The 27,265-nt window shown below is 53.9% G+C and overlaps 12 protein-coding genes across 12 annotated transcripts; 7 read left to right on the top strand and 5 right to left on the bottom strand.

The window, feature by feature from the left end:
• Positions 1–1,695: 1,695 nt before the first annotated feature.
• On the top strand, positions 1,696–2,652 carry GLRG_00203 (zeta toxin; the record flags this gene model as incomplete). Its single annotated transcript, XM_008090888.1, has 1 exon — positions 1,696–2,652. The coding sequence occupies one exon, from the start codon at positions 1,696–1,698 to the stop codon at positions 2,650–2,652; it is 957 nt and encodes a 318-aa protein (XP_008089079.1).
• A 2,251-nt stretch (positions 2,653–4,903) lies between these two features.
• GLRG_00204 (A49-like RNA polymerase I associated factor) lies at positions 4,904–6,352 on the top strand (the record flags this gene model as incomplete). The annotated part of the gene is made up of 3 exons (XM_008090889.1): positions 4,904–5,039; positions 5,113–5,438; positions 5,492–6,352. The coding sequence occupies 3 exons, from the start codon at positions 4,904–4,906 to the stop codon at positions 6,350–6,352; spliced, it is 1,323 nt and encodes a 440-aa protein (XP_008089080.1).
• A 728-nt stretch (positions 6,353–7,080) lies between these two features.
• Positions 7,081–8,160, top strand: GLRG_00205 (enoyl-CoA hydratase/isomerase; the record flags this gene model as incomplete). Its single annotated transcript, XM_008090890.1, has 2 exons — positions 7,081–7,277; positions 7,536–8,160. 2 exons carry the CDS (start codon positions 7,081–7,083, stop codon positions 8,158–8,160), a joined length of 822 nt encoding a protein of 273 aa, XP_008089081.1.
• Positions 8,161–8,356: 196 nt separating this feature from the next.
• GLRG_00206 (uncharacterized protein) lies at positions 8,357–10,825 on the bottom strand (the record flags this gene model as incomplete). Its single annotated transcript, XM_008090891.1, has 1 exon — positions 8,357–10,825. One exon carries the CDS (start codon positions 10,823–10,825, stop codon positions 8,357–8,359), a length of 2,469 nt encoding a protein of 822 aa, XP_008089082.1.
• Positions 10,826–11,255: 430 nt separating this feature from the next.
• On the bottom strand, positions 11,256–13,112 carry GLRG_00207 (Sas10 domain-containing protein; the record flags this gene model as incomplete). The annotated part of the gene is made up of 1 exon (XM_008090892.1): positions 11,256–13,112. The coding sequence occupies one exon, from the start codon at positions 13,110–13,112 to the stop codon at positions 11,256–11,258; it is 1,857 nt and encodes a 618-aa protein (XP_008089083.1).
• An 823-nt stretch (positions 13,113–13,935) lies between these two features.
• Positions 13,936–15,043, top strand: GLRG_00208 (short chain dehydrogenase; the record flags this gene model as incomplete). Its single annotated transcript, XM_008090893.1, has 2 exons — positions 13,936–14,049; positions 14,114–15,043. 2 exons carry the CDS (start codon positions 13,936–13,938, stop codon positions 15,041–15,043), a joined length of 1,044 nt encoding a protein of 347 aa, XP_008089084.1.
• Positions 15,044–16,087: 1,044 nt separating this feature from the next.
• GLRG_00209 (Urb2/Npa2 family protein) lies at positions 16,088–20,306 on the bottom strand (the record flags this gene model as incomplete). The annotated part of the gene is made up of 3 exons (XM_008090894.1): positions 16,088–16,839; positions 16,894–20,203; positions 20,256–20,306. 3 exons carry the CDS (start codon positions 20,304–20,306, stop codon positions 16,088–16,090), a joined length of 4,113 nt encoding a protein of 1,370 aa, XP_008089085.1.
• Positions 20,307–20,662: 356 nt separating this feature from the next.
• On the top strand, positions 20,663–20,989 carry GLRG_00210 (uncharacterized protein; the record flags this gene model as incomplete). The annotated part of the gene is made up of 2 exons (XM_008090895.1): positions 20,663–20,737; positions 20,795–20,989. 2 exons carry the CDS (start codon positions 20,663–20,665, stop codon positions 20,987–20,989), a joined length of 270 nt encoding a protein of 89 aa, XP_008089086.1.
• Positions 20,990–21,217: 228 nt separating this feature from the next.
• Positions 21,218–21,964, bottom strand: GLRG_00211 (uncharacterized protein; the record flags this gene model as incomplete). Its single annotated transcript, XM_008090896.1, has 1 exon — positions 21,218–21,964. One exon carries the CDS (start codon positions 21,962–21,964, stop codon positions 21,218–21,220), a length of 747 nt encoding a protein of 248 aa, XP_008089087.1.
• A 1,253-nt stretch (positions 21,965–23,217) lies between these two features.
• Positions 23,218–24,013, top strand: GLRG_00212 (iron-sulfur cluster assembly accessory protein; the record flags this gene model as incomplete). Its single annotated transcript, XM_008090897.1, has 2 exons — positions 23,218–23,571; positions 23,636–24,013. The coding sequence occupies 2 exons, from the start codon at positions 23,218–23,220 to the stop codon at positions 24,011–24,013; spliced, it is 732 nt and encodes a 243-aa protein (XP_008089088.1).
• A 395-nt stretch (positions 24,014–24,408) lies between these two features.
• Positions 24,409–25,426, bottom strand: GLRG_00213 (60S ribosomal protein L7; the record flags this gene model as incomplete). The annotated part of the gene is made up of 3 exons (XM_008090898.1): positions 24,409–25,035; positions 25,222–25,311; positions 25,373–25,426. 3 exons carry the CDS (start codon positions 25,424–25,426, stop codon positions 24,409–24,411), a joined length of 771 nt encoding a protein of 256 aa, XP_008089089.1.
• Positions 25,427–26,314: 888 nt separating this feature from the next.
• GLRG_00214 (ribosomal protein S11) lies at positions 26,315–27,057 on the top strand (the record flags this gene model as incomplete). Its single annotated transcript, XM_008090899.1, has 4 exons — positions 26,315–26,384; positions 26,508–26,580; positions 26,686–26,846; positions 26,906–27,057. 4 exons carry the CDS (start codon positions 26,315–26,317, stop codon positions 27,055–27,057), a joined length of 456 nt encoding a protein of 151 aa, XP_008089090.1.
• Positions 27,058–27,265: the final 208 nt, after the last annotated feature.

Genomic DNA, 27,265 nt, shown 5'->3' on the forward strand with positions numbered 1-27,265 from the left:
AACGTTGCCTCATTATTCTATAATAGTACCAAAAATGATGATATGCGGTAAGGCTTATGTCAATGATAATATCACTTGCTAATCCTCATTCTTTTATCTAAACACTTGCCCAAAAAGTCGTTGACTAAATCGGCAAAGAAAACGACAGCGAAACTGCCTTGGACATCATCGGATACTCCAACTGCCCTGATACCGACCCCCACAAGAGTCAACCTTGAGATCTTTGGTGCAGAAGTGATCATCCTGCGTGGCATAGCCTGTAGTCCAGTTTCCAAGTCCATTGGACAACCGAGCACAGCCCATTTCACTCGTTTCACACGTCTCCTTCACGCAAGCCCACATATCCCGGATATCGGTCTTGCCCTTGTAGCCATTTGCTGTGGGAGCAGATAAAAGACGCGACGTTACTGTGGACGCACTATCGAGTTCCGATCAGAATACGTGACACAGGCAATTGATAGTAAAGATAAGGTGAGAGGGGGTGACATATGACCAAGAAATTCTGTTCAAGTAGACTGTGACGCCGCCAGAAAGAGTCCACGAGACATTTGTTGGCATCGTGTGCTTCGTTGGTGCTTACTGAGACTGGGTCGCATGTCTCTCTGCGCTTCTTCAGCGGAGAGCGTGGCTTTGATCAAGTTGTGGGAATCTCAGCCCATGGCGTAGAAGGTGGTCGCTTCCATGTTGACTGGATCTAGTAGCTTGGTAAAAGATGGAGGAGGGCGGGCTGTTTTGTTTCTCTTGTATGATCTCTTGCCTATACTTGTTTTAGAACTGATATGGAATTTAGACAACAGGACCCGACATGCATCAGATGTCGAATATATACATTATTGTTTGGAAGCCTAGCGAATCAAGTCTCATTCAGCCAACAATCTAGCAGCTCTCTGGCAATTTTGCATTGTCGAACAAGATACAGCCTTCCAGGTCTATATTGTAAGCAAACCTGTCTCGCCGCGGACATCAAGACCAAGTTTCAAAAGAAGGTGCCTGGTTTCGACAATATATCTGAAAAGATCTTTCGCGGTCAGGTGTGTAGAGAAGCATATTGAAAGAAAAAAATTATTGTGGTGCTCAGAACAAAGAGAACCAGAACCGTCGGCACATCAGACAAATTTGGTTCAAAGCCTGCTTTCTTGCTGGGATTCATGGGGGGAAATTCGCATATTTTTTCATAAGTCTATGTAACCGATGGGGTTCGACCTTCTTCCACCCTTTCCGGTGGAGGAGGTTGGGTCGGGATCTTTGGAACGTCCAGCGTCGAGACTCGCATGTCCAGGGTCGACCACACTTTCGGGTCCGGCCACTGACGATCGGAGCTCAAGGTTGCATCTAATTGTATCCGCGTCACACAAGATCAGGGAAAATGTCTATACATGTAACAAACTATAAACTATCGTACCTGTATCTTGCATCTCATGATCCTCAGTCAAATGGACAACTTTCTATGTAAGACCAAGTCGGAAATCTGGATTCATTGTTGGTCGCTGGCAATGTGATTGGGCTGATGAGGTCATATGGTGGAGTTGGGAGAGGGTGGGGGTGCTAGGGAACCGGGGTTCATCTCATCATCAATCATCTGCCACGCTTAGCATGACGGGAACTTGAGTGATATCTTTCGATTTAATCCGGACACAATATCATCGCAATTCACCTCCATCTGCCTTCGTCCGCCTGCTGTTACGTGATTTCGAAATGCCTCCCCCGCCAGATCTATCTCATTACATCCTCTCGGACTCCGAGTCCAGAGAGATCTTCGCCACAAAGATCCTCCCCATCGATATCACACAATCCCTCACCCCGCACCCAACCCGGTCCCGGCCTCTCGCCGTACTCATTGTCGGCCAGACAGGCGCCGGCAAAACCCGGACCGCGCCCACCGTCCTCGATGCCATGACCCGCATCCATCCACCGGTGCACCTCATCGCCGACGTCTACAAGGCCTATCATCCGTCCTACCTCTCTCTTCTCGACTCCGCCACCCCCGCTTACGCGTCGCCCGCCACGGGCCCTGATGCGCGCAAGTGGCTCGCCATGGCCGCCGCCGAGGCCGTCGCCCGCAAGCTCGACGTCCTCCTCGAGAGCGCGTGCCGCCACCCGGATGACTTCTGCGAGCTAGCGCGTCTGTTTGGTGAGGCCGGGTACCGCGTCGAGGTCGTTGTGATGGCCGTTCCTGCGGCTCTGAGCAGGCTGGGCATCCTCCACCGCTTTTACGAGAGGTTGCCGGAGGCGGGGAGTGGGCGTTTGCCTATCCGGCTCACGCCTGTCAAGGTCCATGATGATTCTTACGAGGGGCTAATGAGTGTGGCAGAGTGGATCGACGGAGTGGACTACGTCGACCGGGTCCTCATCGTAAGGAGAGGTAACATGGTTGCATTCTCAGATGAGAAGGCCGAGGATGGCAAGTTGCAAGGCAAGGTTGCTGAAGGAGTGAGGAGGGAGCGAGATCGGCCTCTGACTGAAGAGGAAAGAGGCGTCGCCGTGAGAGACCTAGAGAAATTAGCGGCACGCGACACAAGCCTGGCTGCGCAGATCATGGAGTTGCTCGAACCTCTCTTGAGAGACGATGACCATACGTATCCAGGCCTCCGACCGCTAGTTTTCCCGCCCGATGGTCCGAAAGAAGCTTTGCTTACGCTGGGCAAAATATGAAAAACGGGAGACCAGATTGTGTTAGTTTCTTGGAAATTCTAGATTACTCTGATGGTAGGTCTCAACGCCTTTGATAGATAATACGAGTAGAAAAGAATGAGAAATTGAAAGAATAATATTGGGTTAAAAAGATGAAGGATGACGCCTCTGACATAATGAACGTGAGATGAATAGACGGCTTAAACGGTGTTTTCATGCGCTTCAATCGTACTCCATCGTCATCACAATCGAGTATTTTGAAACGTCTTCAAGATCCCTCAAGATGTATCAATGACCACTCTGCGGATTCCAACTACGCTATCCCTACTGCTCCGACATGATGAAACGCATCGTTGAGTGAGGACAGGGTGAGCCATAGTAAAGAGAAGTAAATGGTAGACGGGGTGGACGGCAACGCACGAACCGCTGCTCTGAAGATTTTACTTAATGGGAGACAGATAGGTGGAATAGAACATTCTTGGACGTGACGGTCGGACCTGGGAACCCATCAATGGGCGGCTTCACCTATCAAGTAAGCGAGCAAGCAATTTCAAACTGACATTCGAGGATGGGCGAGACAAGTTTCCAGTCAAATGATTGGAAACTGCGAACTGGCAAACAATCACGGTACCAAGGCACCTACGGAGTACCTAGTGTAGAAATCTTCCGGATACAGTTCCACTTTCGGCCCTGAGTGGAGCGAGACTGCCCGAGACAAGTGCTCCGGGACGGCAAGGGAAGGTACGTACTGCGCCTCCTGTACGCAGAGAGGGTGCAGTGCAGGGGCCAGGCGTGTGCCTGAGCTTCGAGAGCTGCCCTGACTGTGGGCGCTGTAGTGGGCGCTTTCGCTGAAGCGAGGGGTACTGAAATGGAGTGGAGTACCTGGTGAGGTCACACAAATGAACTAGGTAGAAGCTGCGACAGTCCCCGCGAAAATCGGCCCACGTGACGCAGAAGGGTTTTCTGCCCTACGAAGCTCAACCACTAAAACTTCAGCGGTCGGCTGGGTGTTACAGGACAAGTTCATCACCAACACCTCTCATCTCAAAGGACAAGTAAGTGCAGCGCCCCATACCCGGCCATGGCCACCGCCGCGTCGAGAATCTTGATCCTGCAAAGGATTTGGAATCCCATTACCGGCTATCGCCAAGGTCGCATTTGCGTGAGCGAAAACAAGAGGACTAACCAAGCCGTACAGATTCGTCGTTCACGATGAGAGCCAAGTGGAGAAAGAAGCGCGTTCGCCGTCTCAAGCGCAAGAGAAGAAAGATGAGGGCTCGCTCGTAAGTTGTTGGATAAGATGCCAATTGGTCTTTCGGCTTAACTAACCAATTGCGCAGCAAATAAACAACTCGCCATCCCTCCCCTCGACCATGACCATCTTTTGAGATGAAGGCATAAACAACCCATCATGCGACTCGCAATCGGGAGATGCGACAGCCAGTATTCGTCACCAGCGACTCAGTCTGTCTCGGCACGCCCGAGACGTCTACATTCACACCACGGATTGGAACAATGGGACTTGGGGTCACGACTGAATGATTAGGCGCGCAACCCTGCTGCAGACCTTGATGATGATTCGACGAAGATGGACCTGACAATTCGCGATCGGTCGAGATGACGCTACGATGAGGAACGCGGTGTTTATGGACCCAGCCGTAGGAAGCATGATGTCTTGACGCTACGCGGATTAGGAACTGGGATCAAGACGTGCATGACAATTGAAAGGCAGATAATTGCTTCCTCAAAAATCAAAAAGTGAACCAAAAATTATCTCGTACATATTGTGCGTTTGTATGTGTGTGAGTGTGTATGTGTGTACGTGCTATGCGCGATTGATGGAGAAGATGTGCTACCGAGTGCAATCTCCTACCACATCCCTTCAGCGGTTGTTAATTGCAGCTTGGCCGAGATCAATTGAGCTTCAAATTTGGCCAGTTCTACGAATTTCAGCTGTGACGTGTGACGTGTGTGTGTCCCGCCAGCTCTGGGGTGGGGTCTTGGGTAGGTAGTCGGGCGTTGCTTTAGCGCTCGACCGTTTTAGTAGTTGGTCTCCTGTCGTTCTTTCTGTTACCACACCGCCTACCTATCTCGACTATAACATGTGGGTAAACGCTGGTGCGCCAACTTTTTTTTTTTTTTTTTGGCCGACTGACAGACCCCTGCAGAAAATATTTCCAGAGTCCCAAGCCATCCATCACACCAAGCCGACCACCACCACCTACCAAGTACCACCACTTGTAGCGGTTGCCGACAACCAAACTCTGCAACGATGTCGGACGCAAACGGACGGAAGAGAAAGCGGGATCTGGATCGCCCATCCAAGTCCAAGAATAAGCTGGCCACCGAGCTCTCCATAGTATCCGTTTCCTCGGTCCTGAGGCCTCAACTCTGCCCGCCTGTCATAGGTACGACGGCTCCGCGGCTGATGCTCGTTGCCGAGTTTTTGAAGTGAGAGGCAGCTGTGCTAACAATTATTAGCGTCTGCTCCTGGAGTTCGGTTACCTAGAAGCGTCCCCTTCAGCCCGTACGTCAAACAAGATATTTCCTCTAGCAAACGGCGGCAGAAAGTCCCCGCAGTGTCACAGGATCTCGTCCTGCACTCTACCAGTCACCAGACCATGGACTACACGGCGAGAGAAGACGGCATCAGCGACAGCCAACAGGCTCTAAAGCACTACGTCGGCATTTATGACCCCAACACGGGTGCGCTGCAGGTGGTAGAAGCGAAGAAGATGGTGGTTCGTGGTGTGGCTAGGGCTAAGCATGCCTCTGAGGAGGCCATGAGAGCACCTGCAGATAACCAAGTACGCCCGATCGCTTTCCTTACGTACTGCTGACACCCACTGACTTTGAGCAGAGTTACTACGACCAAAAGAAGGATCTCGGTCAGACATTCGGTACCAAGAAGGCCAAGAAAGCCATCGAGTCCGTCGCTCTCAATGCCATCGACCCCAACAAGAGCAGGGACAGCGCGCCGAAGAAGCTCGACGCCGCCTCCAAGGCCATCATGCAGGAGATCGGCGGTGTCACAGCGAACATGACCTCGCGCGAGCAGTTGCAGGCGGCCGTCGACAAGGCCAAGCCCGTGCCCAGGCCCAACCTCGAAGCCGAAGCCATCCAGGACGTTTACGACCCCGACGAGTTCATTGGCCGCGAGGTACTTGCGGCCGTACCCATCAAAGACTGGGTTGAGCCGACCAAGAGTGGTGAGGAGGTCCTGTGCTACTCACGGCATGTGGCGGCGCGGGTTAAGAAGGTGGCCGACTCGGGCAGCGTGTCCAAGATGCGGCTGCTGCGCTACTTCTACTTCCTCTTCACCTTCTACACGATGGCGACGCCGGGCAAGCAGCGCGGCACGAAGCGCATCCCGCCGCGCGACAAGCTCAAGGAGCGGCTGTCGCCGGCGCCTCAGGTTGTCATTGAGCACATCCGGCGCAAGTTCTCGGACGGCGGCGAGATGCGTAAGTTCCACATGGACATGCTCATTACGCATTGCTGCGCGCTCGCGTGCATCATCGACAACTTCGAGGTTGACACCTCACTGCTGCGGCAGGACATGCGCCTCGACCAGAAGGAAATGAACAACTACTTTTACGAGATCGGCGCAAAGGTCAAGCAGGTCGCCACCAAGGAGCCGGGCAAGGCCGCGCACGTCGCCAAGCTCGCGCTGCCTCTCAACTTCCCCAAGCTCAGATCAGTTGCGCCGAAGCGCCGTTAGAGTGGGCGTAGCGGCACGGTTGACGAAGAGCTGATGAAGGTGTCGGACAGGGGGTTGAGAGAGACAATCAGGTTCAACTTGACCTGAGGTATCTGGCATATGCGGTCCCGTATACAAGGGCCTTACTGGCCGGCACAGTTTGCGAGGTGGGGGGCGGATCAGAAAATGCATTTCGCCAGTATTCAAAGTTTGCGCAGTAGAAGCATTATTGGCGCATCTTGGGGACGATGCGGGTCGGCGGGTTCATGTTGATGATGATACCTACGCACTGAAGGGTGTATATCCATATTCCCCATGCCACATCGGATACGGAGTTGAAAATACCTTTTTAAAATAAGATAAAAGTTCGATGAAGAAGCCTAATGGGTGTCGGTGTGTAGTCCCCTCAGTCAATTGCATCTTCCCCTATCTATCGGCGGCGACTGGGACTGAGCGCCAGTATCCCCGCAATGCCAGCCCTCCTGCCGAGGTATCTTTGTTGTGGGGTCCGGGGTAAACCAAACCCCCAGGGCCTCCGGGGCAGTTTACCACGAATAAACGGCCTGCTTGCCACTTAAGCTTACCTCGGGTCAGCTTGACTGATTCTCATCAATCAAGTTCACGTTTAAGTTGGCATCTTCCCCCATAAAGAACACGGGCAGTAGGATCATAAGAATATTTTGACAAGGCTTGAGTGAAGGATATCAGAAAACGACACGCACATACATAACAGACAAGAGACAAACAGCATGGCCAGCCTAGAAGACTCAGTCATCTCTCTCGAGTACCGCGGCCGCGTCGCGCTGCTCACCATCGACAACGACCGCAAGCTCAACGCCCTCGCGCAGATGCAGTACTACGACCTCGCCCAGAAGCTGCGCGAGATCGCCACACACGACGAGGTCTTCATCACCGTTCTAACGGCCAAGGGGCGCTACTTTTCCGCGTGAGTTGCCACCCTCACCCCCGTGCTTACTGAGATCTCGTACCTCGGCCAGCGCACGTCTCACTTTCTGCACACACCTCGGCGTATTATAAAGCCCATGAGCTTACAAGGTCGCGCGTCTCGTGGCAGAGGAGATTGAGCCACACCAACCGCCTGCTTGAACCCCCTTCCCCTTTCTTGCGAGACACGGAACACTCAAATGCGGAAAGTCGTCTCAATTTGGATGAAAAGGAGACACTTCTGACGAGGACACTACAGCGGCGCTGACGTTACCATCGCCCGCACCGCCCCTGACGGCCCGGACGCCCACAGGCACTGGCTCCAGTCCTTCGTGGCCTTCAACCTCAACATCACGCAGGCCTTCTACTCGCACCCCAAAGTGCTCGTCGTCGGTCTCAACGGCCCCGTCGTCGGCCTCTCGGCCGCCCTCGTCGCCTTCGCCGACTTCGTCTACGCCACACCCGCCACCTTCCTCCTCACACCCTTCTCTTCCATCGGCCTCGTGGCCGAGGGCGGCGCCTCGCGCGCCCTGGTCCAGCGCCTCGGCGTCGGCAAGGCCAACGAGGCGCTCATCATGAGCAAGCGCATCACGGCCGAGGAGCTGCTGCACGTCGGCTTCGTGAACAAGGTCTTCGACACGGGCCGCGGCGAAGACGCGCGGTTCCGCGAGCTGGTCCTCCGCGAGGTCGACGAGCGGCTCGGGGACCACCTCATCGGGGAGAGCCTCACGGGGATCAAGGCCCTTATCCGGAGGCCCGAGATGGACGTCATGGACAGGCAGAATTCGCTCGAGGTGTTTGCCGGGCTAGAGAGGTTTCTAAAGGGCGTCCCGCAAGAGGAATTCCGCAAGTTAGCCAGCGGCGAGAAGAGGCACAAATTATGAGAGAAACGCACACGAAAATTATCCAGGATAGACCCGGACTGTGACGACGAAACACCACAATTCGCGTGAACCCAGAATGTCCTGTAAAACAGATTGTGCCTTATTGTTCTTTCTCGCCTCTACTGCTTTCCCTTCCATGCGCAAATGCTTTTCCGCACCTGACCGGTTCATCACTCCGGTATCTATATATAAGTCATCACAGCAGGCCGAAGAGCAGGCTCGTCTTCTTGTGGTAGTCCTGCGCCGACTTAACGATGCGCTGCCGTGTCTCGTCGCTGTACAGGTCCGTACTGTCATAGACCTTGTCCTCGAGCTGCTCGAGCTCGTTGGTTTTGCTGTCCGGTGGGGCATCTAGATAGAATCGAAGGAAGGAGATGTCGAACAGCCATTGGATTGGGAGGTCGCGGCGCTCTTGGGCATGGCTGTGGTCCGCCTTTGCCGGTCGTTCGGGCGATTCTGCCTCTTCCGATTTCTCTTCTGAGTTCTCGTCATCTTTCTTCTCCTTTTCGGAAGACCCCGTCTCCTTATCCTCGTCCTTAGACACATCCTCCACAGGTCTAGTCGGCTTATCTTCAGGGGCATCACCGTCCTTCTTCTCCTCGAGATACTCCTCCAAGGCCTTGAACCACTTCTCAGCCAGTTGCCGTCTGAGATGCTGCTTGATAACGTCCACAGCCACCGCGCTCCACAGATCCATCCCGGCATTGCTCATGGCCATCGACACATCCCGCAAGAACCGGAACACCCTAGGTGAAGGCTGCGTTGGCAGCTCAGGATAGCCCTCCCACAACAGGCGCCCGACGACGACCTTTTGCGAAAGCCCCTTGCTCACGAAGGTCTCCAGCGGCTGCGCAGAGACGGCTATGGCCAGCCGCTCGTGCAGCGACGGTACCACCTCCAACCCGAATCCCCTGACGCTGTCGAGCTTCGGCAGCCCCTGGCGCACGTCTCGTAGGATGCGCAGGAAGTACATGGCCACGTTGCCGCTATTCCGTCCGTCCGACTTGGAATTCCATAAGCTCGTAAGCTTCTCGTCCAGGTCCTTGAAAGCCTTGATCAGTGCCGAGTCAAGCTTTTCATGCAGTGTTCTGGGATCATCTTTGCTGAGCAGCTGCTGCCTCTCTTCGATTGTCTCCTCGTCCTCAATCTCCTCAATGTCGTTGTCCCAGCGCTGCTTCTTCAGCTGCTCTACCACGTCACCCACCTCATCGATGATGTGTCGCCATGACTGGAAGCCATTTACTGCCTTGGAGGCCGAATCGTTTCGGCCATGTAATCGACCTACAAGCTCCTGTAGGAAGTGGTCTGCCCCATTGATGAGGTCGATGTCAAAGCTGTGTACGTTCCAGAGATCAACAGGCTTATCCGTCACGCCGTCTTGCCACGATTCCAGCGTCGCCGATACCTCCGACCCGATGAGGTGCAACTTGTTGACCTTGGTCTCAACGACGTTGAGCATGTGCTCGTTTATGGCGCCGCGCAGCTCGTTGAGCATTTCGGAGGGGTCAAAACCGCGGGCCTTGCCGCCCTCGCGGATCCACAGTTGCAGGACCCTGGTGCGTAGCTCTGTAATGGCCTTGAACTCCGTCATGCGCTCCATCGTCTTCTTGAGGCCGTCGACGAGCACCTCGCCAGCCGCCTTCGCCCAGCTGAAGAGCATGTCCCTCGCCTGCGGGCCGTCGAGGTCATCGTGCCGAAGGAAGGGCGTGAAGAACTGGATCTCCTCTCCGCACCATCGCTCATAGACATCGAGGCGTAGGCCTTCGAGCTTCTTGAGTGTCATGTCCGCCAGCAAAGGGCTCTTCTTGAGGTTCGACAGCGCATCCGACAATTTGTAAGGCACGAGGGCTTGCACATCCAACAGGGTCTTCGTGTACAGCGCCAGGCTCTTTAGCACGTCTTCCGTGCTCCTCTGCCGCCCATTGTCTTCGTCGAAAGCGAATGCCATGGCGGCACCTCTGACGCGTAGGAAGTGCTCGACAACGTCGCGCGCGCCGGAGCTGGTGGCCAAGCTGTAGGCGCATAACGCCTTGAGCACGTCCTCCTGCTTGACAGCATCTCCTGTGCGTTCTAGCAGGCTCACAATGTACCGCAATAGCCTCTTTTTCAGCCCAGCCATGCTCTTCTTCGCAGCTTCAACCGCGAGTCCAACGTCCCCGTCCAAACCCTTCTCCTGTCCCAAGCTCTTCACCAGCAGTCGGCTCAACTCAAGAACCTTGCTAGCGAGAACGACCCTGTCCCCTCTGCTCAGTTCCTGGCACCCGGTCCCAGAGCCCTTGAGCACCCGCCCGACGACAAGCCCACAAACCTCAAGCAGCCTGGTCCTCGCGATGATGCCCACGTCTCCACGGATGTGCTCCCTGACGCTGGTCTCGAATCCGCTCAGTCCGGAAACCTTGGACCCAACGACGCTGCGTCCACAGCGGCCACCCATGCGCCCGAGGACACCCTGGACAGCGTCATTATCCTTGCGCATCTGGACAATGGTGTCGGCGGTGCCAAGGAGGTCACGGTATGAATTTCCGACCTGCGTGCGTAGGCGGCTCGCTTTCTCATCGATTTCTACCTGGAGGGATCTGTGGATCGTGCGGATTTGTGGGAGGGTATAGTTAGAGGAGAACACCTGGGCGGAGGAGGTAAGGGTCGAGAGGTCAGGCGTCGCCATTGTGAGAGGTACGGGTTCGGCGATTCGTCGGCTTGGGGGTTATCGGCGGTTTACTGGAATCATTGAGGTTCTTTCGAGATTTGATGTCACTTGAAGGGGCCTGATTGTTCCGTATGACGACTTGCGCTGGTGTCGCGCTTGCCCAGTCGGTGAGGTTCGCAAATGGAGGTTGTCAATAGTTGCTGGATTTGAAGCTGTTCTGGCCAGATGGGAGCTGGTGGGGCCAACTGTCTCGAGCTTCGGTAGCTTGTACCTCAACGTACCATGTGCCTTTTTTTCCTCACAAGACATATGCCACAACACACAGCTCACTAAGCCGAAAAAAACATGACTAGACTCACAAGGGGGTGCAAATGCATAGAAATGGATTGATTGAAAATACTTTTGTGTTCCAATTGTATTATTTGGGGAACCTCGCAGCGGTTCTTCTCTACAGTTTCCTCGCTCTAACAATGCCCGTCGTAATACCAGACAGCTCACCACCATATCCGCCCTTTGGCTCACCTCCTTTCCAGGTGGGCATCATGCTCCTCAACTTCTTCTGCTTCTCCTCGTACTTCATCCTCTTCTTGACACGCGGGTTGCGCACCTCCTTCTTACGCTTTGGCGTCAGGCCCTTGTTCTTCTCGATGGCGTACGTGATCTTGCGTTTGCCGTCCTCGCCGACAACCTCCTGCTCCACGACACGGTCGGCCTTGCTGGCCGCAGCAAGGGCGTCGTACAGCGCCGCCTTCTCTGCCTTCTTCTTCTTGGAGGATGCGGCGACCATGTCGTAGTATTCGTCGTCCCCATCTTCGCGCACGCCAGCCGCCGTCCGGGAGTCATCGCCGTCGCTGCCATCGTCGTCGCCGAGGTCGGCACCGAACTTCTGACCACGTCGCTCGGCCTCGCGGTTGAGGCGCGCCTGGCGGTCCCTGAGACGCTCACGGTATGGGATATCCAAGTCTCCGCCGGCGTCGCGGCCTGCATCGGCGCGCTTGTTGGCCTTCTGGACAATCTGCGAGGTATAGAAGCGCAGACTCTTCTTGCGGGCAGCCTTGTCAGCGGCTGTCCGGGCGTCGAGAACCTCCTCTTCGCCAAAATCGGAGTTGTCTCCGTCTTCGGCGGCCTTGACAGCAACTTTCTCCTTCTTGCTGCTCTTCTTAGACTGCTTGAGCAGATCGTCGAGATCTGCGAGCGATTCCTCGATGGCCTGGGCCTGCTTCTGGGCCTGCTTATTCTTCGCCTTGGCGGCCTTGTCCAGCTTTCTCTGCCTCTTGAGCTCCTCCTTTGCCGCAGCAAAAGCAGCCTCATCGACGTCGTCCACGGCAGAGGGCTCCTCCCCGGCAGAAGAGACGTCCATGGAATCGTCGGGTTGAACCGGTGTTGCGCTCTTGACTTGTTGCCATGCCTCACGGCACTCCAGAAGTGTCTCCATGACGTCGTGATCACGCAGCTCCGCGGGATCCAGAGTCTTGCGAGTTGTTGCGTCGTCCCGCGCCGGTGATGTGAGAATTGCAAAGTAGCTGGCGAGAGCAGCGACGTAGCAGCCGAGGATCCAGTACTTGACGGCCTCCAGCGATTGACTAGATTTGCCGTGGGCTTCCTTTTGTAGGACAGCCAGTTGCGGTTGCAGGGCCTGGAACTCGTTGACAAGATGCTCAAACTCGGGGTATCTGCTTTGAAGGATCTTGGTTCGTTCTTCGGGGCCCATGTCGTCTGTGACTTCGATATCCTTGAGGACCTCGGTGACAACTTCCTGGTCTTCCGCGTCGTCGGGCTTCGTGGCCAGCCATTCGCCTTCGTCGAACAGGAAATCCTCCTCGGACATCTTGGCCAGCTTCTTCTGCTGCAGGCGCTTGGCCTCGGCCTCTTCCTCGAGGGCATCGGCCTCGGTCTCGATCTGGTCGGCATCGTAATACTCCTTCTTAGAAGAACCCCACCAGCTTGGATCAGCCTCGTCTGCTTCTCCCTCTCCCTCTTCCTCGGAATCGGCTCCAGCCTTTGCCTTTTTGGATTTGCGGGGCGCTTTTCTGGTGTCTTCTTCGTCGGAATCGTCGCCGTTGTCGAGGTCTAGGATCTCCTCTTCTGAGTTATCCAGAAACTTTTCCTCCTCCTCGGCTCTCTTTCTCCTCTTGGACTTTGGGCCTTCGTCAAACATGATCTTATCCCGGTTCAGGAAGTACTCATCCTCGGAATCGGCGACATCTTCATAGGTGGTGATGGGACCAAGACGGGCATCAGCACGGTCGAGCTCCTTAGGACCGGTGTGCGCATTCTGCGCGGATGCTTTGCGCTTCTTGGCCATTTTGACAGTTATTGGTTTTTCGGTCGGGGAGGGAAGAGACGGCAAGTCGATTTCGCTGGTGGGAGGTGGGCGTGAGACTGGGGTGGATTCTCGCCGCGTGTGAGCGACAACGAAAAATGTTCTTGCGTTCAGTGAGCGCAGAACTTTTTAGTGGGTACTCAGTGATGGCATTGGTTTCATTGGTTACCTGGTAGGTAGGCTGCCCACCCCCCCCCAAGTGGTGGGGGTAGCCCTCCCGCATCCCAGACTTCAGTGTTCGGTCTATATAGAGCCGGACAGCCATTTTCATATCCAAGGGCTCGCAGTAGGCTGTAGGCATATGGCAGACACTGCGGTGTTTCCAAATAAATGAAACGACTGGATGGGGACTTATGGCTTTTCGTTCACCTGACCTACAGAGCTGCAATACATTCATTCCCTTTTGAATAAGCTTAGCCCTGTACGCCATCCATGTATCATCAGTACAGGGCGCTTGATGGGATACAAGAAACAGAGACGGCGTCTATTCGTACTTGACAAGAATTTGGATAAGCAATCATTTCACCTTTTTCACTAGCCAATCGGGAGACAGACCTATTTTACTGTTACCCCAGCCTGCCTGTGATTATCATGGCAACCGTGCGGATTTGCGCACCATAGGATAGGCTCATAGCAGCACCGAGGAGACTCCACTAAAAACGGCACAGCCCTACCTAATTGCACCGCTCTCCGGCCGTATTTTGGTCCTAGACCACACTCAGTCTTGAGCAGGTCAGATCGATTGATCAGTGTTCACCTTGTCTCAATTGCCCGCGTAGCCTTGGCCTTTGACGGTTGACAAGCCATGGACTACACTTCTCAAGCTCTGTGGATCGCCCTCCCCGCCCTCGCCGCTGCCCTCCTCGCTTCCGCCATGGGTCTCTTCAACAGACAGAATCACATGCCCGTAGATGGCAAGGTAAATGCGATGGCATCCCAACCCGTTCCTCTCAGCCAGCTATTGACCCAATCTCCTCTTCCAGACCATCCTTCTGACGGGCGCCTCGGAAGGCATGGGCCGCAGCGTTGCCCTCCAGCTCGCGGCAAAGGGCGCGAACCTCTTCCTCGTTGCCCGCAACGCCGCCCGCCTCGAGGAGCTTGTCACCGAGCTGAAGGCCGCCGCCAAGCACCCCGAGACCCAGCACTTCAAGTACGTCACAGCTGACGTGACGGCCGAGAACTACGCCGCCCCCATCGTCGCTGAGGCCACCGCCTGGAACGGCGGTCGCAGCCCCGACATTGTTTGGTGCATCGCCGGCATGGCCACCACCGGCTTTTTCACCGACGTTCCCTTCTCCGAGACCCGCAGGAACATGGACGTCAACTTCTACGGCACCGCCGAGATGGCCCACGCCATTCTGCGCGAGTGGCTCGCTCCCGACGCCCCCATCGAAGACGAGCCCAAGCACCTGATCATGACAACGAGCGTCGTTGCCTTCTTCACCATTGCGGGGTACGCGCCGTATGCCGGCTCCAAGTGGGCCATCCGCGGGCTGGCCGACACGCTCTCTCAGGAGGTTTTGTTGTATCCCCAGAACGTCAAGATTCACGTTGTGTTCCCCGGAACCATCACCAGCCCCGGTCTGGAGAGAGAGAACGAGACCAAGCCTCAGATCACCCACCAGCTCGAGGAGCTTGACCCCGTCCAGTCGCCTGATGAGGTTGCCAGGCTATCGATCAAGGGCTTGGAGAGGGGCGAATACTTCGTCACCGTTGCGTTCCTGGGCAGTCTGATGAAGTGGAGCGGCCTCGGTGGCTCTATACGTAACAACTGGGTAGTCGACACGTTCATGATTTGGGTCACATCTTGGGTATGGGTATTTATGCTACCTGACTTGCTGAGACAGTGCAAGAACTTCGGCAAGAAGCATGGTCACCCGGCTACTTATGGAAAGCCAAAGCCCAGCGCATGAAGAAGAAACGAACCCCGAGAAGGCAAGAGAGGAAGTAGGCGAAAGAAGATACCCATCGCATTATTATGAAGAAAATTATTAATGTTTCACAACGCTATTCCCAGTCCCAAGGTGGCATTAAAACCATCTCGTTATATAACTTGTACAACTGGGAGTTTGGCGGAGATAGAGAAACTCATTATACGAGTCGAGTAACTGGAGTAGGCGGATATGATGAAAACTGGGGGAGCCAGTGTTCATCGATATGCATCTTCGGGGTACGATGTTCCTACGCTTCCAGACAACCTCTCTTACTGGGCACCCTTGGCTCGTGACACTCCTTGCTGGCGCCGTTACGTTTGCGAGCTGACGGTAATCGCCTGAAATAACGGAAGCCCACCTGTTGGATGTTTTGAGACTATGAGGTGATGTCGAAGGAAAACGGGCAAGATCTTCTGTTTTCAAAATCATTTTTCATGTTGCGAATAAACTAAAAGTCTTTCTAAATCACTAAAGATGATTAATTTGAACCTATGCGATATCTATATGGGCAAAACCAAATATCGAACGAAATCCGGTTTGTCGGACAATACTAATGAACTTCCTACTGCAATCAACCGGCGTATTGAAACAGTTCCACGCAGTAGCGACAAGCTGCGTAGTCTTCCATTGAGATATATTCACAGGTCAATTGTCTCATATCCCTTCATATAGCAAGAACAGTGACGAAATGATGACAGCTTATACATACCAAGCATCCAGTTCCATGTACTATCATGTTGTCTTCTCGATTAAGCGGAACCAGCCCAGATTGACATCAGGACCTGTACGTATCGCCAATCTGCAAGAAGAAGAGAAGAACAGGGTTTCAAAGAAGCGCGCCATTAAGTTTTCTGGTATCAGCCAAGGACCCTTGAAAAAACTGGACATTGCCCAGATTGAGTAATGCGGGCGACTTGCCCCTCCCGTTCCGCTTTCTCCAGGCCATAGCGATTGGGCTCGATGGTGCATATTGCTGTATTCTATTTTAGGGTATCTTTCATACAGCCCCCATAAACCAATCTCTTATACACCGCTCCACTTGCCAAACTTGGTGTATCTCTTGTACATCTCCCTCAAAATCGCCCTTCCACTAACGTCCATACTGTCATTTAGAATCTTCCTCACCTCAAGCGGCGTGATGTCGAAGACAGAGTTCATGCCTGGCTCCAACGCTTCACGCACGTCACGCGGGATGTCAACGTCCAGCTGCATCTTGACATACGCCATGAGTACGAGATACATGTGCCGACCCGCGGAGCGCTTCGCCGCATCGGTCGCCGAGTCGAGAGCACTCAGATGTTGCACACGCGAGACGGCTGCCGCGGCAGGCTCGCAGATGAGCGTGACAAGGCGCGTGAAATGCGCGGCGTGCTTCGCGCGAGCGGGCGTGGGAGTACTGTGCTGCGGCGAGGGGCGAGCAAGGGCGCTGAGAAGGGCCTCGAGGGTGGTAACGAGGATGTGGTAGTGGCCTTCGAGGCGGAGGCGGTGCTTCTTGATGACCACCTCCACTAGCTTGCAGAGCCACTGGTACACACTTGGGGACGCCTCCAGGAGATGGCCAGGATCGTCAGCGACGATCACAGCAGCTGTGCTTAGGGTCGTCTCGATGTTCCACTGGGTCATGGCGTTGGCTTTGACATCAAGGAGCTCCTGGAGAACCTCGGCGGTCCTGATGAACTCGCGCACAGTCTTCGTTTGGGTCAGGTGTCTGACCAGCATGCCATGGGCCGTGGACAGATCAAAGGTTTTGGTCTTCTCGCGCCCTGCGGGAGCTTCTAAAATACTTGTCAGAGGCCGTGCATCTTGATAAGAAGGAAATGAGAGCTTACCTGCCAAGTGGCTGACTACGCGGCGGATAGCCAGAAGCTGACCCTCGGAAGAACAGCCGGCCTGAGGGGCTACCTCTGCTTGAACGCCTGCGAGGAGGTTCTGAACGTACTGAACCTTGCCATTGTAGTCGAGATCAGCGGTAGCCGCATCAACGGTATCCTCAAGTACAGTTTGCCGATTGAAATCAGAAAGCGGGTCAGGAACTGGACAGCTGGGCATCGGCGCAGGCAAGGTAGTGCTGAAAAGCTGTCCGAACGAAGTCTGACGGGTGTTGGCTACCTTGGATGGGAATCGCTTGATGAGAAACGACTGCAACTTCCAGCCACTGAAGGATCCGTTGGAGATGGCCTGTTGACTCGCCTCCTCGAGCTGGGTAACCTTGACTTTCAGCTGTTCAACGACGGCTTCTGGCAGAGCCTCAGCTGCGTCCAGTGCTATCAGCACTCGGTTGACCAAGGCATTGGTGATATTTTGTTTTCGCCACGCCTTGGCGAAGTTGCTCAAGGTATCTTGGACAATGCTTCCCAAGGCCGACGCCGTCGCGTCAATGTCGAACACGGCAGTCTTCTCCTTGGAGCTAACGTCAGGGAGCACAATGGCAAGTAGTGCCTTGAGCAGAGTCATCTGTACAGAAGAGGCATCGCCGGCAAGGTCTTTAAGAAGGGCTGAAACCTTTACGAAATACTCCGTGCGCCACTCCTGATGATCGTTCATTTGACGTACAGTCGTTATTGCCAGCTGGTATAAAAGCTGGGATAAACCGAGAGCCGTCCGAGAGTCGCTTTCGTCACAGAGCGGCGCTAGCGAGTGCGCAATGTTCTGTAGATCGGAGAATGACATGTTCTGGTAAAAGGTAGGTCTTCGCATGAGCTTTACCAGCAGTCCCAGAACCAGATGCCAGTCTTGAAGATCAACCCTGCCTGCCGCTTGTAGCTTGGGAATCATGGTTTCCATGATTCGCTCTCTCTGCTGCCTAGTAAATGATTCATCAGGTACTCTTGAAAGCTCAACCATCGCAACCCGGCTCCTCTTCTCGGCCCAAGGAAAAGACTCGCTCGGGACTTGCGAAATCATTTCAATGGTGTAATCAACGACACTACCGACGAGCTTTCTGTTGCTGAGATTGTTCTCATTTGACAAAACAGCATGAAGGACGTTTTCCAGTTGCGTATCGCTATCCTTCGTTGTACTGAAGATGCGCTGTAGATAGTCAGGCAGAGTGCCGGAAGACTTGGCGAGCAAAAGCACGAGCTTTGACGCGGCCAGGGGGAACTCTGAGCAGAATTTGGGGATATCGAATGTGCTTGCACTCGAAAAGTCTTGAGAAGCAAACAGCCCCTGAAGGTCTTCCAGCTTGACTTTCTTCAACAGTCTTTCAATAAAAGACGTTAGTAGTGAAGCAAGCTCGGCTTGATCGCGGCCATCCGGATACATCGACAACCAGAAGTGGTATGCGCAACCCAGAGCCTCACAAGTGTCTTCATCATCGAACTTGGCTTTTTGCAGTGCTTTAGTCAGGTCAGTTTGAACCTTGTCCCATAGAGCGGTGGCTCGTTCGTATTCTAGCCACGATGCCGTCTTGGAAATGATTCTCCATCGTAAAGAGCGAATGTCAGACGGAGTCTTGCTAGAAGACCAGACTTTCAGTGTCAGATCCGACAGTTGGTTACCGGCAGCGTCGGCGAAATCGTCTCTAGTGATCGCAGATGCGATGGTATCGAGGAAGATGAAGACTGCCGCCGGCCGAAGGATCTCCTGGCCATCGACCCACTGCAGCAAGCCAACGATTTGTTTGGTTGTCAAAGACTTCTCGATACCGCCTATAAGCGTCGGATGGCGATGCACCCGGGTGAACCAGACAGGCCGGTCCCCAGAGCGCAGCGCCTTGTCCTCGAATTTTGACAGCTGGGAGAACCATTTCTGCAAGAAGGTCGACAGGTCACGAGCGTTTTCAAAGCCAGCGATTAACGACTCGATAAGCTCATGCATAGTTGCCTCGTCGGCCTTCGCCCCAGCGTCAGTAATTCTGTCGCACACTTGGTCGAATAGCTGTGCACTCTCTTCGGACTGCAGGAAGACATCTGCGTCGCACTTGGCAATCAAAGAAAGGAGGCGCCAATCAGTTTCACTGGGGCTCTCAACAATCGCGTAGTTGGAGACCAAACGAAGATCGTCCAGGGCAATGCAAGACTTGTTCGTAATCGCCTCCTCGAGCATGGCGGCCATCGCCTGCGACTTTTCGTCTCTGGGCAATCGTTTAATTGTACGCTCAGACAATTTGAAGACTTCTTGCATCCAGGCCTCCTCGGCTTTGGTTGTAGTAAGTCCGCCGACAACTTTTGGTGCAGATGACACCAGACTGTAAAGGATCGGCACAGAAACGGAGGCATTGCTCTTGACCATTTCTAAAGCACGGAAGACAACCTCAAGATCGTTTCTGTTAAGGTACGCCGACCTAGCCGGCAGAACTAGGTTGCGCTGCAGAAACCTATCCAGGTCTCGGGTCCAGAGCCTGGCCACTTGGTCGTCAAAGTCCGGCCGCTGCCTTATCTTTCCGAGTATGGAAATGCACGTCCGCGAAAAATGTGTCGCAACTTCCAATGCGTCGACGCTCCCCTGAAGATGCAGTTCCCAAGAAGAAGAGAACACCCTCACCCAGGACTCCTGCGAATCGAACAGTTCGGTGTCTGCTGCGGCCAGGGAATAGTCGCAAAGCAAAAGCAGAGGCGAAAGATATTCTACCGCTTCAGTGGCTGGTTGTGCAAAGAGAGCCTTGATATGTTCCGCTCCCATTCTGTCGTGGGCAGACCACTGAGACTCAGAGTCGAGACGTGCCAGGAGGATTTTCAACACGCCGAATATAGCCTCGCCAGTTCCCAAGCAGCCTTCGAACGATTTGAGTGTCTGCAACTCAAACGTCGCGGTACTTGTCCTCTTCCTCTTCTTCGACTTGGAAGCTGGCGTTTCGGCTTCGGTGCTGGGTTTTGCAACACCCTTAAGGGTTTGCTGCAGAACGGCCATAAACTTTCGGTCGGCAAGCGATTTAGCAAGAGAGAATAGGGGTATTCTCTGGAAAGCGCAGCCGAGTATGCGCCATGTCAGGGGGAATCGTCGGATCGTCTCGGCCTCGTCATTGTTCGCTTTCATAACCTTGAGGAGCCATCTGAGAACGCTCTCTTCGGCCGCAGAGAACGGGCTCTGACTAGCAGAAGTGAGCTGCTTCCATAATCGTTCAAGATTTTCGCCATTGGCTCCTGGACCCGTTTGATCAAGAGATCGTACGATCTTGACCAAGTCTCTGTCCGAAATCTTCGATGATGTTAGCAGGAGACGAGGTGGTGGTCATGGGTGCCAATCTCACAATGGTCTCAGATGGCCGGCTGGGGTTTGCGTCTGTCATCTCCACATCCATGGTGGGCAACCGGCCTCAAATTGCTTGAACAGATGTACAGAATCTCGCATGCGCTCATGTATAGGCTGCAGAGACTCCCCGCGATTTTTGGCTTGAGCTTTCCCAAAATTTCGGGATTCTGCCGCCCCACCCATTCCAATGGAGTCACCGAAAGCCACACCGACACTGACCGCCCTCGGGTGCTCATCATCAATTTACCGGGACTCTCCGAAAACATCACTCGGTTCAATTCCGACAGCTGAAGCTCCGACCTCGACAACACCATTGCGCATCGAGTCAATTGTGTAAGTAGCACCTGTATGTGTTTTGCACCGTCCATTGATACTGATGAGCAGCCCCCCAGGGTATCGACGATCATGTCAGACACCTCTGTTCCCCCTCCCCCGAGCGCAGTTGCGCGCCCCGTCAGTGAGGCACTTCTCAACGAGAAGGTAGCTCTCCCCAGTCGCCCAAGTTCACCTGGTTCGAAATCTCTAACAATATGCTAGTGGGATCACTGCCTCTCCAACCTCCTCGTCAAGTCTACCCTCGGCCTCGGCTTCGGTGTCGTCTTCTCGGTCCTTCTTTTCAAGCGCAGGGCGTGGCCCGCCTTCGTTGGTGTCGGTTTCGGAGCTGGACGCGCATACGAGGAGTGCAACTCCAACCTTAAGCAGGCCGCCAGAGATATCAGGAAGCAGGCATGAAATGCTCAAACGTCGAACCGATAGATAACACGGCCCGGATCGGAACACCGCTGTACAAATATACTACATCACACACGTGAAGCTTGCTAGGGAGTCAAAGCCGGCGGTTCCCTCATGCGACCACCTTGAGGAGCCGGTAATCCGAGATTAGGACGGGAGACGAGCGAGGGAATAGAGTCTTTTTTATTTGTCTACATTCTTAACCTGTTGCGTTTTCGCGTGATGAAGCTATATCCGACTGTACGGGTTTTGTGAGGTTGCATCCGCATCATTATTGCAGAATGGTCGCGAAGCTCTGCGGCTAACTCGGACGGGATCCTTGCTGAATGTATAGGCCGAATCCTTTTGATTGCCAGTTGACGGGGCCCTCTCACTCGTGGCATGTTCGGTCCGAAGTCCTGTCGACGAACCATCACCCAACTCCCTATTTCCACCCTTGCGGTCGATAGCGGCTTCTCTCCACGGTCTGAAGATATGTTTCGGGGCCAAAGAAGTTTTGTCTCGTTCCAAGCCCTTCAGCCGGTTCATTTCCGTTTCCGACACGGGGTTCCTCAGCCGCTTGACACTGTCAATGAACGCTTTGGGTATGTCTTGGGAGGCGCCGTTCATCGTGTCGTCTGAATCTGAGAGGCTGTACGACTCATGTTGTTCCCGGGAGCGCTTCGTTTTGATAGCGACCATGGCCATGCAGCCGAGAACGCAGACAATAGCGAAGACTGCGAGGGCAAGAGCAAAGATTTCTAGGGGTGTCGTTTCGAATGGTACCGGCAACGGCTCAGATGTGAATCTGTAGTCATGATTATGGCCCTCGCTGGCGGCAAATCCTCTCGCCTGTTTGATAAAGCTCGAGATATCTGCTGTACTGGCGGGCTGGAAAACCTTGTGCCCACCGCGGCCGAAGTACGGCCTTGCTGCCCGGTGGCGTGTGGGTTGGAAATCGTTCGCAAGACGAAGTGTGCGGGTAGTAGACGCCATTAGACAGCAGAAAGAAGATAGATATGCGATAGTGTCTTGTAGGCGATCGGTGAGGAAAGCTTCTAGGTGTTGTTGTATTGTAAGGGTTGGCCGGCGAAGAGAATGGAGCTCGATGAAGGGTTATCCTGGAGCCTTTATACGGGCTGCACTTTCTCTCTAGATCCCAGCCCGCTCCCAGACCTGCTGCTCTTGCTAGTGTGTTCTCGGAAATTCGGGTGATGGAGAGGACGAAGGTCACCAGAAGCACCTTCTTCAACTAGAGTCAGGGGCCGACAGCAACGTACAGCTGTCAACTTTCATCCAAATCATAGGAGCCATTGACATGGTTCACAATTGCCCAAAAAGCAAGAACTTGGGATATTGTTCGACCCATTTAATACATGAAGCATCACCAGAACCTTCCATGTTCAAGGCATGGATTGGAGACACGCTGCATTGCTCAAGGATGTAATAATGCACTGTTTGATTGACAATTATGTACCAAGCACATATCTTGTGAACATGGACATATAATGGAAGCTGGTTTCGGAAGGCAATGTTCGGATCCGACATCTACCAATCTGTTGTCTTTAGTTTTTTATTACTCTAGTGTCGATGAAATAAGTAGGAAGGGTTTTTTCTTCGCAACATTGCGTATGTCGGAATAATAAAACTATAATTGTTTGGCAATTACAAAACGTTTTTGTTATTTAAAGCACTAGGGCAAAACTTGTACTGTCCAAATAGAAGCACCAGATTTAGATGTCTACACTGCTTTCCTGAGAGACAGGTAAGATTCGATCAACGACTTCCCGCTCTGAAACAGGAGCTTGTTATGGTCTCGGCGATGGCAGTGACAGGCGCCGACAGTCTCCACTGCTCCGACCCGGTGCCGATGACCCGGGCGGGCTACGGAGCCGATCATCGACGCAACTCATCCCGATCGACGGGCTTATAATTTCAAGTTCCGCATTGAAAACTTTGGCCGGCATCAATGGTGAATGTATTTATATGTACCTCGATCGACTAGCAGACGCAAGGTGGTTAAGTTGCACTTTAAAATCGTAATGAATGTCAATCCGTACACGACCATTGGACGTTCACCTTCAATATAATGGCTGACTAATAATCCACTAGAGCTAACTGCCGTCACCTACCGCCCACCACCTTTTACATCATCAGCAATTACCGATCAGTAGCATCTACAATTTTCCCTACAGCCGCCCCCAAAGCTTGGAACCTACTCAACATCACGCCGCCAGCATCCACCCAAAATGGCCACGACCCTCCGCTGTGCACACGCGCCTTCGAGCGCAAACATATTTGTCCTGCTCGCGCGTCGCACGAACCCGACGTCGAACCATCCGGCTCCGATTCTGTCAGTACTCGTTCCGAGGTGGAGGTCCATGACCACCGCCACTCGAGGCTTCAGCACTGGCCGCAAATGCTGTTCCGAAACTTTTACCCGGAGAAGTTTGCCGCAGAAATATCACCGGAGGACATTGCAACACCAGACTCGCGCTTTCACGGCTTCCGCGGCACGGGGGCAAACGAGATGCGCATGGAACCCGAAGAAGGATGAGGATGGACAGGAGATGAAGCTCGAGATCACAGATAGGGCAGGAAAGGTATTTGTTATCCATACAGACGCACATGCAACGGCCATTCATGGGACTAACCGCGTCAACACAGCGTCTGTCAGAAATCATGAAGAAGGACAAGAACCCCAACCTGGCGCTGAGGATACAAGTCGAGAGTGGCGGCTGTCACGGCTTCCAGTACCTTATGAGCTTGGTGACGCTGCCCGGAGGCGGCGAGGCCGGAGAGGAATGGTCCAAGGTAGTGGGGGAAGACGACACCGTCTTCCAGTATTTGCCCGACAACGCTGACGCCTCGTGCATCTCATTTGAAGGCCCAAAGGTGGTGATTGACGAGCCGTCGTTGGAGCTGTTGAAGGGCAGCAAAGTGGATTTTACGATGGAACTCATTGGGTCCCAGTTCAAGATCACGGACAACCCGTATGCTTCAAGCAGCTGTGGATGCGGGACCAGCTTCGATATCAAGATTTGAGAATGAATCAGCACTCAAGTGCTGATGTGCATTGAAATATTAGCTGCGCCGAGGAACGTCCCTCCATAACCAGGGTGTTCACGACAAGAGCAGAGTTAACTTGGGACTTTAGGGTGCTGGGTCTTCACGGATACATTTCATAATGTACACATACACATACAACTCTCAGAAGAGGCTTGCATTGCTACTCATAGAACATTGAGGATGAGAAACCCGGATGGTCGTCATAATGATCAATTCACAAATTCCGTTTTGCGGTTATCAACGCCGTGCAACCGTGCCAATCATGTAATAGTCCCTTGGTATTCTCAAACCTGCCGAAGCCCGAGTAACTAAACCTGCCAAACCCCCCATTTTTTTACTGATCAAAGAGCTACTTAGACGCCCGACAGAACTTAGTTCATCTGGCGGATAAGAGCGTTGATCTTCTCCTCGCGGTTGCCGAGGTCACCGCCCTCAATGAAGTGCTTGAACTTGCGGGGACGGAAGCCACCAGTGGGGTTGGAGAGCTTGAAGGGCCAGAGGAAGTTGGAGGCCTGCTTGAAGTTGGGGCCGACGGTGTAGATCTCGTGGATCAGGTCTTCCATGCAGACAATGCCGTACTTGCCGAGGCTCTCCTCGATGATGGCGTTGTCGGTGAGAGCGACACGCTGCTTGTTGACCTTTCCGTAACCGCGCTTGTAGATAAGCTCCTTGACGGACTTGAGGTTGGGGTAACCGTAGGCGACCCACGGCTCGATGATCTTGATCATCTCGGTGGTGGCCTTGGTGACCTTGATGAAGACTCCGTTGTTGATCTGGAGGAGACGGAGGAGCTGGAGGATCTTGCGGGGCTTGGGAGCGATCTTGTTGATACCCTTGATGCGGATAAGGAAGATCAGCTTGGCCTCGGCGGGAACGTAGGCGGAGTCGTTCTCCCTGGCGACACGGGAGAGACGAATCTTCTCGCGCTCGGCATCACGGTACTCCGCGATGTACTTCTCGGCGCGCTTGAAGATGACATTGCGCTTCTCCTTGTTGGCCTTAAACAATGTTAGCAACATGCCACATGTATACTGTTCCGTGAAATAAATGAATGATCCGGCAAGTGTCAGACCCGAAAGAAGGTTAATTTCCAACAGCATCGACCGTAGTCTAGTCGTGAAGGTATGTTATGCATCATGAAGGCGAGGGAAGGGGATTGAAGAACAAAATCGGAGACAACCTACAGCCTTGCGCTTCTCGGTAGCGGCGTTGCGCTCGGCGCGAGCCTTCTCCTGAGACTTGCGCTTCTTGAGAAGGGTCTCGGGAACCAGAACCTGGTTGGAGGTGGGGACGGAACTGTAAACGCGAATCAGATTAGTACGCAGTCCGACATACTGCAAGCAGCATGGGTAGAGCGCCGGTGCGAGAATTGTAGCTGAAGCGCGACATTCTCGCCATGGCTAACTCGAAGTTATGACTTTGATCGGTGAGCGACTGTGCAAGGATGTCTCAACTCCACAGAGGAGGACATAGCTCCGAGTCTTCTGCTCATCCGACAACACCTTGCACACGTTTCAACGTGTAACAAGAGATAGTGCACGCAGGTAGTAATGCTAGGACGGGAGGCTTTTCAGCGCAGCCGGCGTCGCCACCATGCGGCAATGATTTTCAGGGAGAACGGGTGGCCGTTCATCCCCAACACCCCAGACACCGTCTCTCAGTCCGCAAGCCATGGTTCCAGGTCATGCAAAGAAGGAGGGAGATGCCCAGGAGGGATTCGAGCTGAGAGCCAAGCATTCACGATGATGTGATGCTAGGTCTCCAGCGAGAGGACCACGACAATCTGCAAGACATCGCGAACATGCGGACAGGAATATGCTGTTGCATCAGGAGCATTGGTGATGAACATACGTGGCGGCCATTGTGAAAGGCGAGTTTGGTGGTCGTCGGCGGTTGTCGTCGAAAATTGGTCGCTGGAGAAGAAGAGAGATGGAAAAAAAGACCTCGAGGGCGGGATCGCAACTTTTAGGCAAAATAATTTTCATCTCCCACTCCTCACCGGGGGGCCAGGCACGGACCATGAAAGAACAAAAAAGCTCGCTTAGGTAGGGTTTCCTCTGGCGCTAAACCTTCCCAGGCGGTTCTGCCACCATTAACCGCCTTGCCCCCGTCAGGGCACTCACGCCCACTTTTCGCACCACGCCAGGAAGGGCCCTACTTTTTTTTTTTGAGAAATTTCGTTTCCGGATTGCGAGAGTCGCGAGAGAGAGACCTTCATTCGCAACCACCTCCGTCTAACCACCACCCGGAATCAATTCGCCAAACCCAGCAGTCACGATGGCCCCCAAGTCCAAGACCGTCCGTCCCGCCCAGGAGAACACCTCCTTGGGTCCCCAGGTTCGCGAGGGTGAGTTTTGCTGAAGTCCAAGTCTTTAACCCGTGTCGTCGCCGATCTAGCGAGCGTTGCGGGTGACGGAATTTTGAGGGCAAAGGTGAATAATTTTGCTAACTTGATCCCCGCGTCCGTCAGGCGAGCTCGTCTTCGGCGTTGCTCGTATCTTCGCTTCCTTCAACGACACCTTCGTCCACGTTACCGATCTCTCGTAGGTCTCGCCTTCCGCTCGTCTTCGCAGTCGAGTTCCCCTCCTGCGGTCAACGTACGCTATATGATGCTTGATGGACAAAGATGGCTAACTGGGTGATTCCAGCGGCCGTGAGACCATCTGCCGTGTCACTGGTGGTATGAAGGTCAAGGCCGACCGTGACGAGTCCTCCCCCTACGCCGCCATGTTGGCTGCTCAGGACGTCGCTACCCGCTGCAAGGAGCTCGGCATCACTGCTCTCCACATCAAGATCCGTGCCACTGGTGGTAAGTCGAGACATAATTGCCTCCTGTCTGGACAATCTTTCTGATCAAGCAACTTGCAGGTAACGGCACCAAGACCCCCGGCCCCGGTGCCCAGTCTGCTCTCCGTGCCCTAGCCCGTTCCGGCATGAAGATCGGCCGCATCGAGGACGTTACCCCTACCCCCTCCGACTCTACCCGCAGAAAGGGTGGTCGCCGTGGTCGCCGTCTCTGAGCGCCCGGTTTTATTCAGCATATCATCAAATGGTTGTTGGCCTGGGTGGTCTTGGGGCAGGAGTGCTCGTTGTTTGGTTTCTGGGTGGCATTGCGAAAAACGCGGGGAACGGCTACTGAGCCTGGTCCCCAATCTACGCACTGTGACATGCCTTCTCCTGCTGTGGGCGACAGTATCTATCGTAGATAGAATAGAAACTCGCCATATA

Source organism: Colletotrichum graminicola (assembly GCF_000149035.1).
Source record: "Colletotrichum graminicola M1.001 genomic scaffold supercont1.1, whole genome shotgun sequence".
Lineage (NCBI taxonomy): Eukaryota > Fungi > Ascomycota > Sordariomycetes > Glomerellales > Glomerellaceae > Colletotrichum > Colletotrichum graminicola.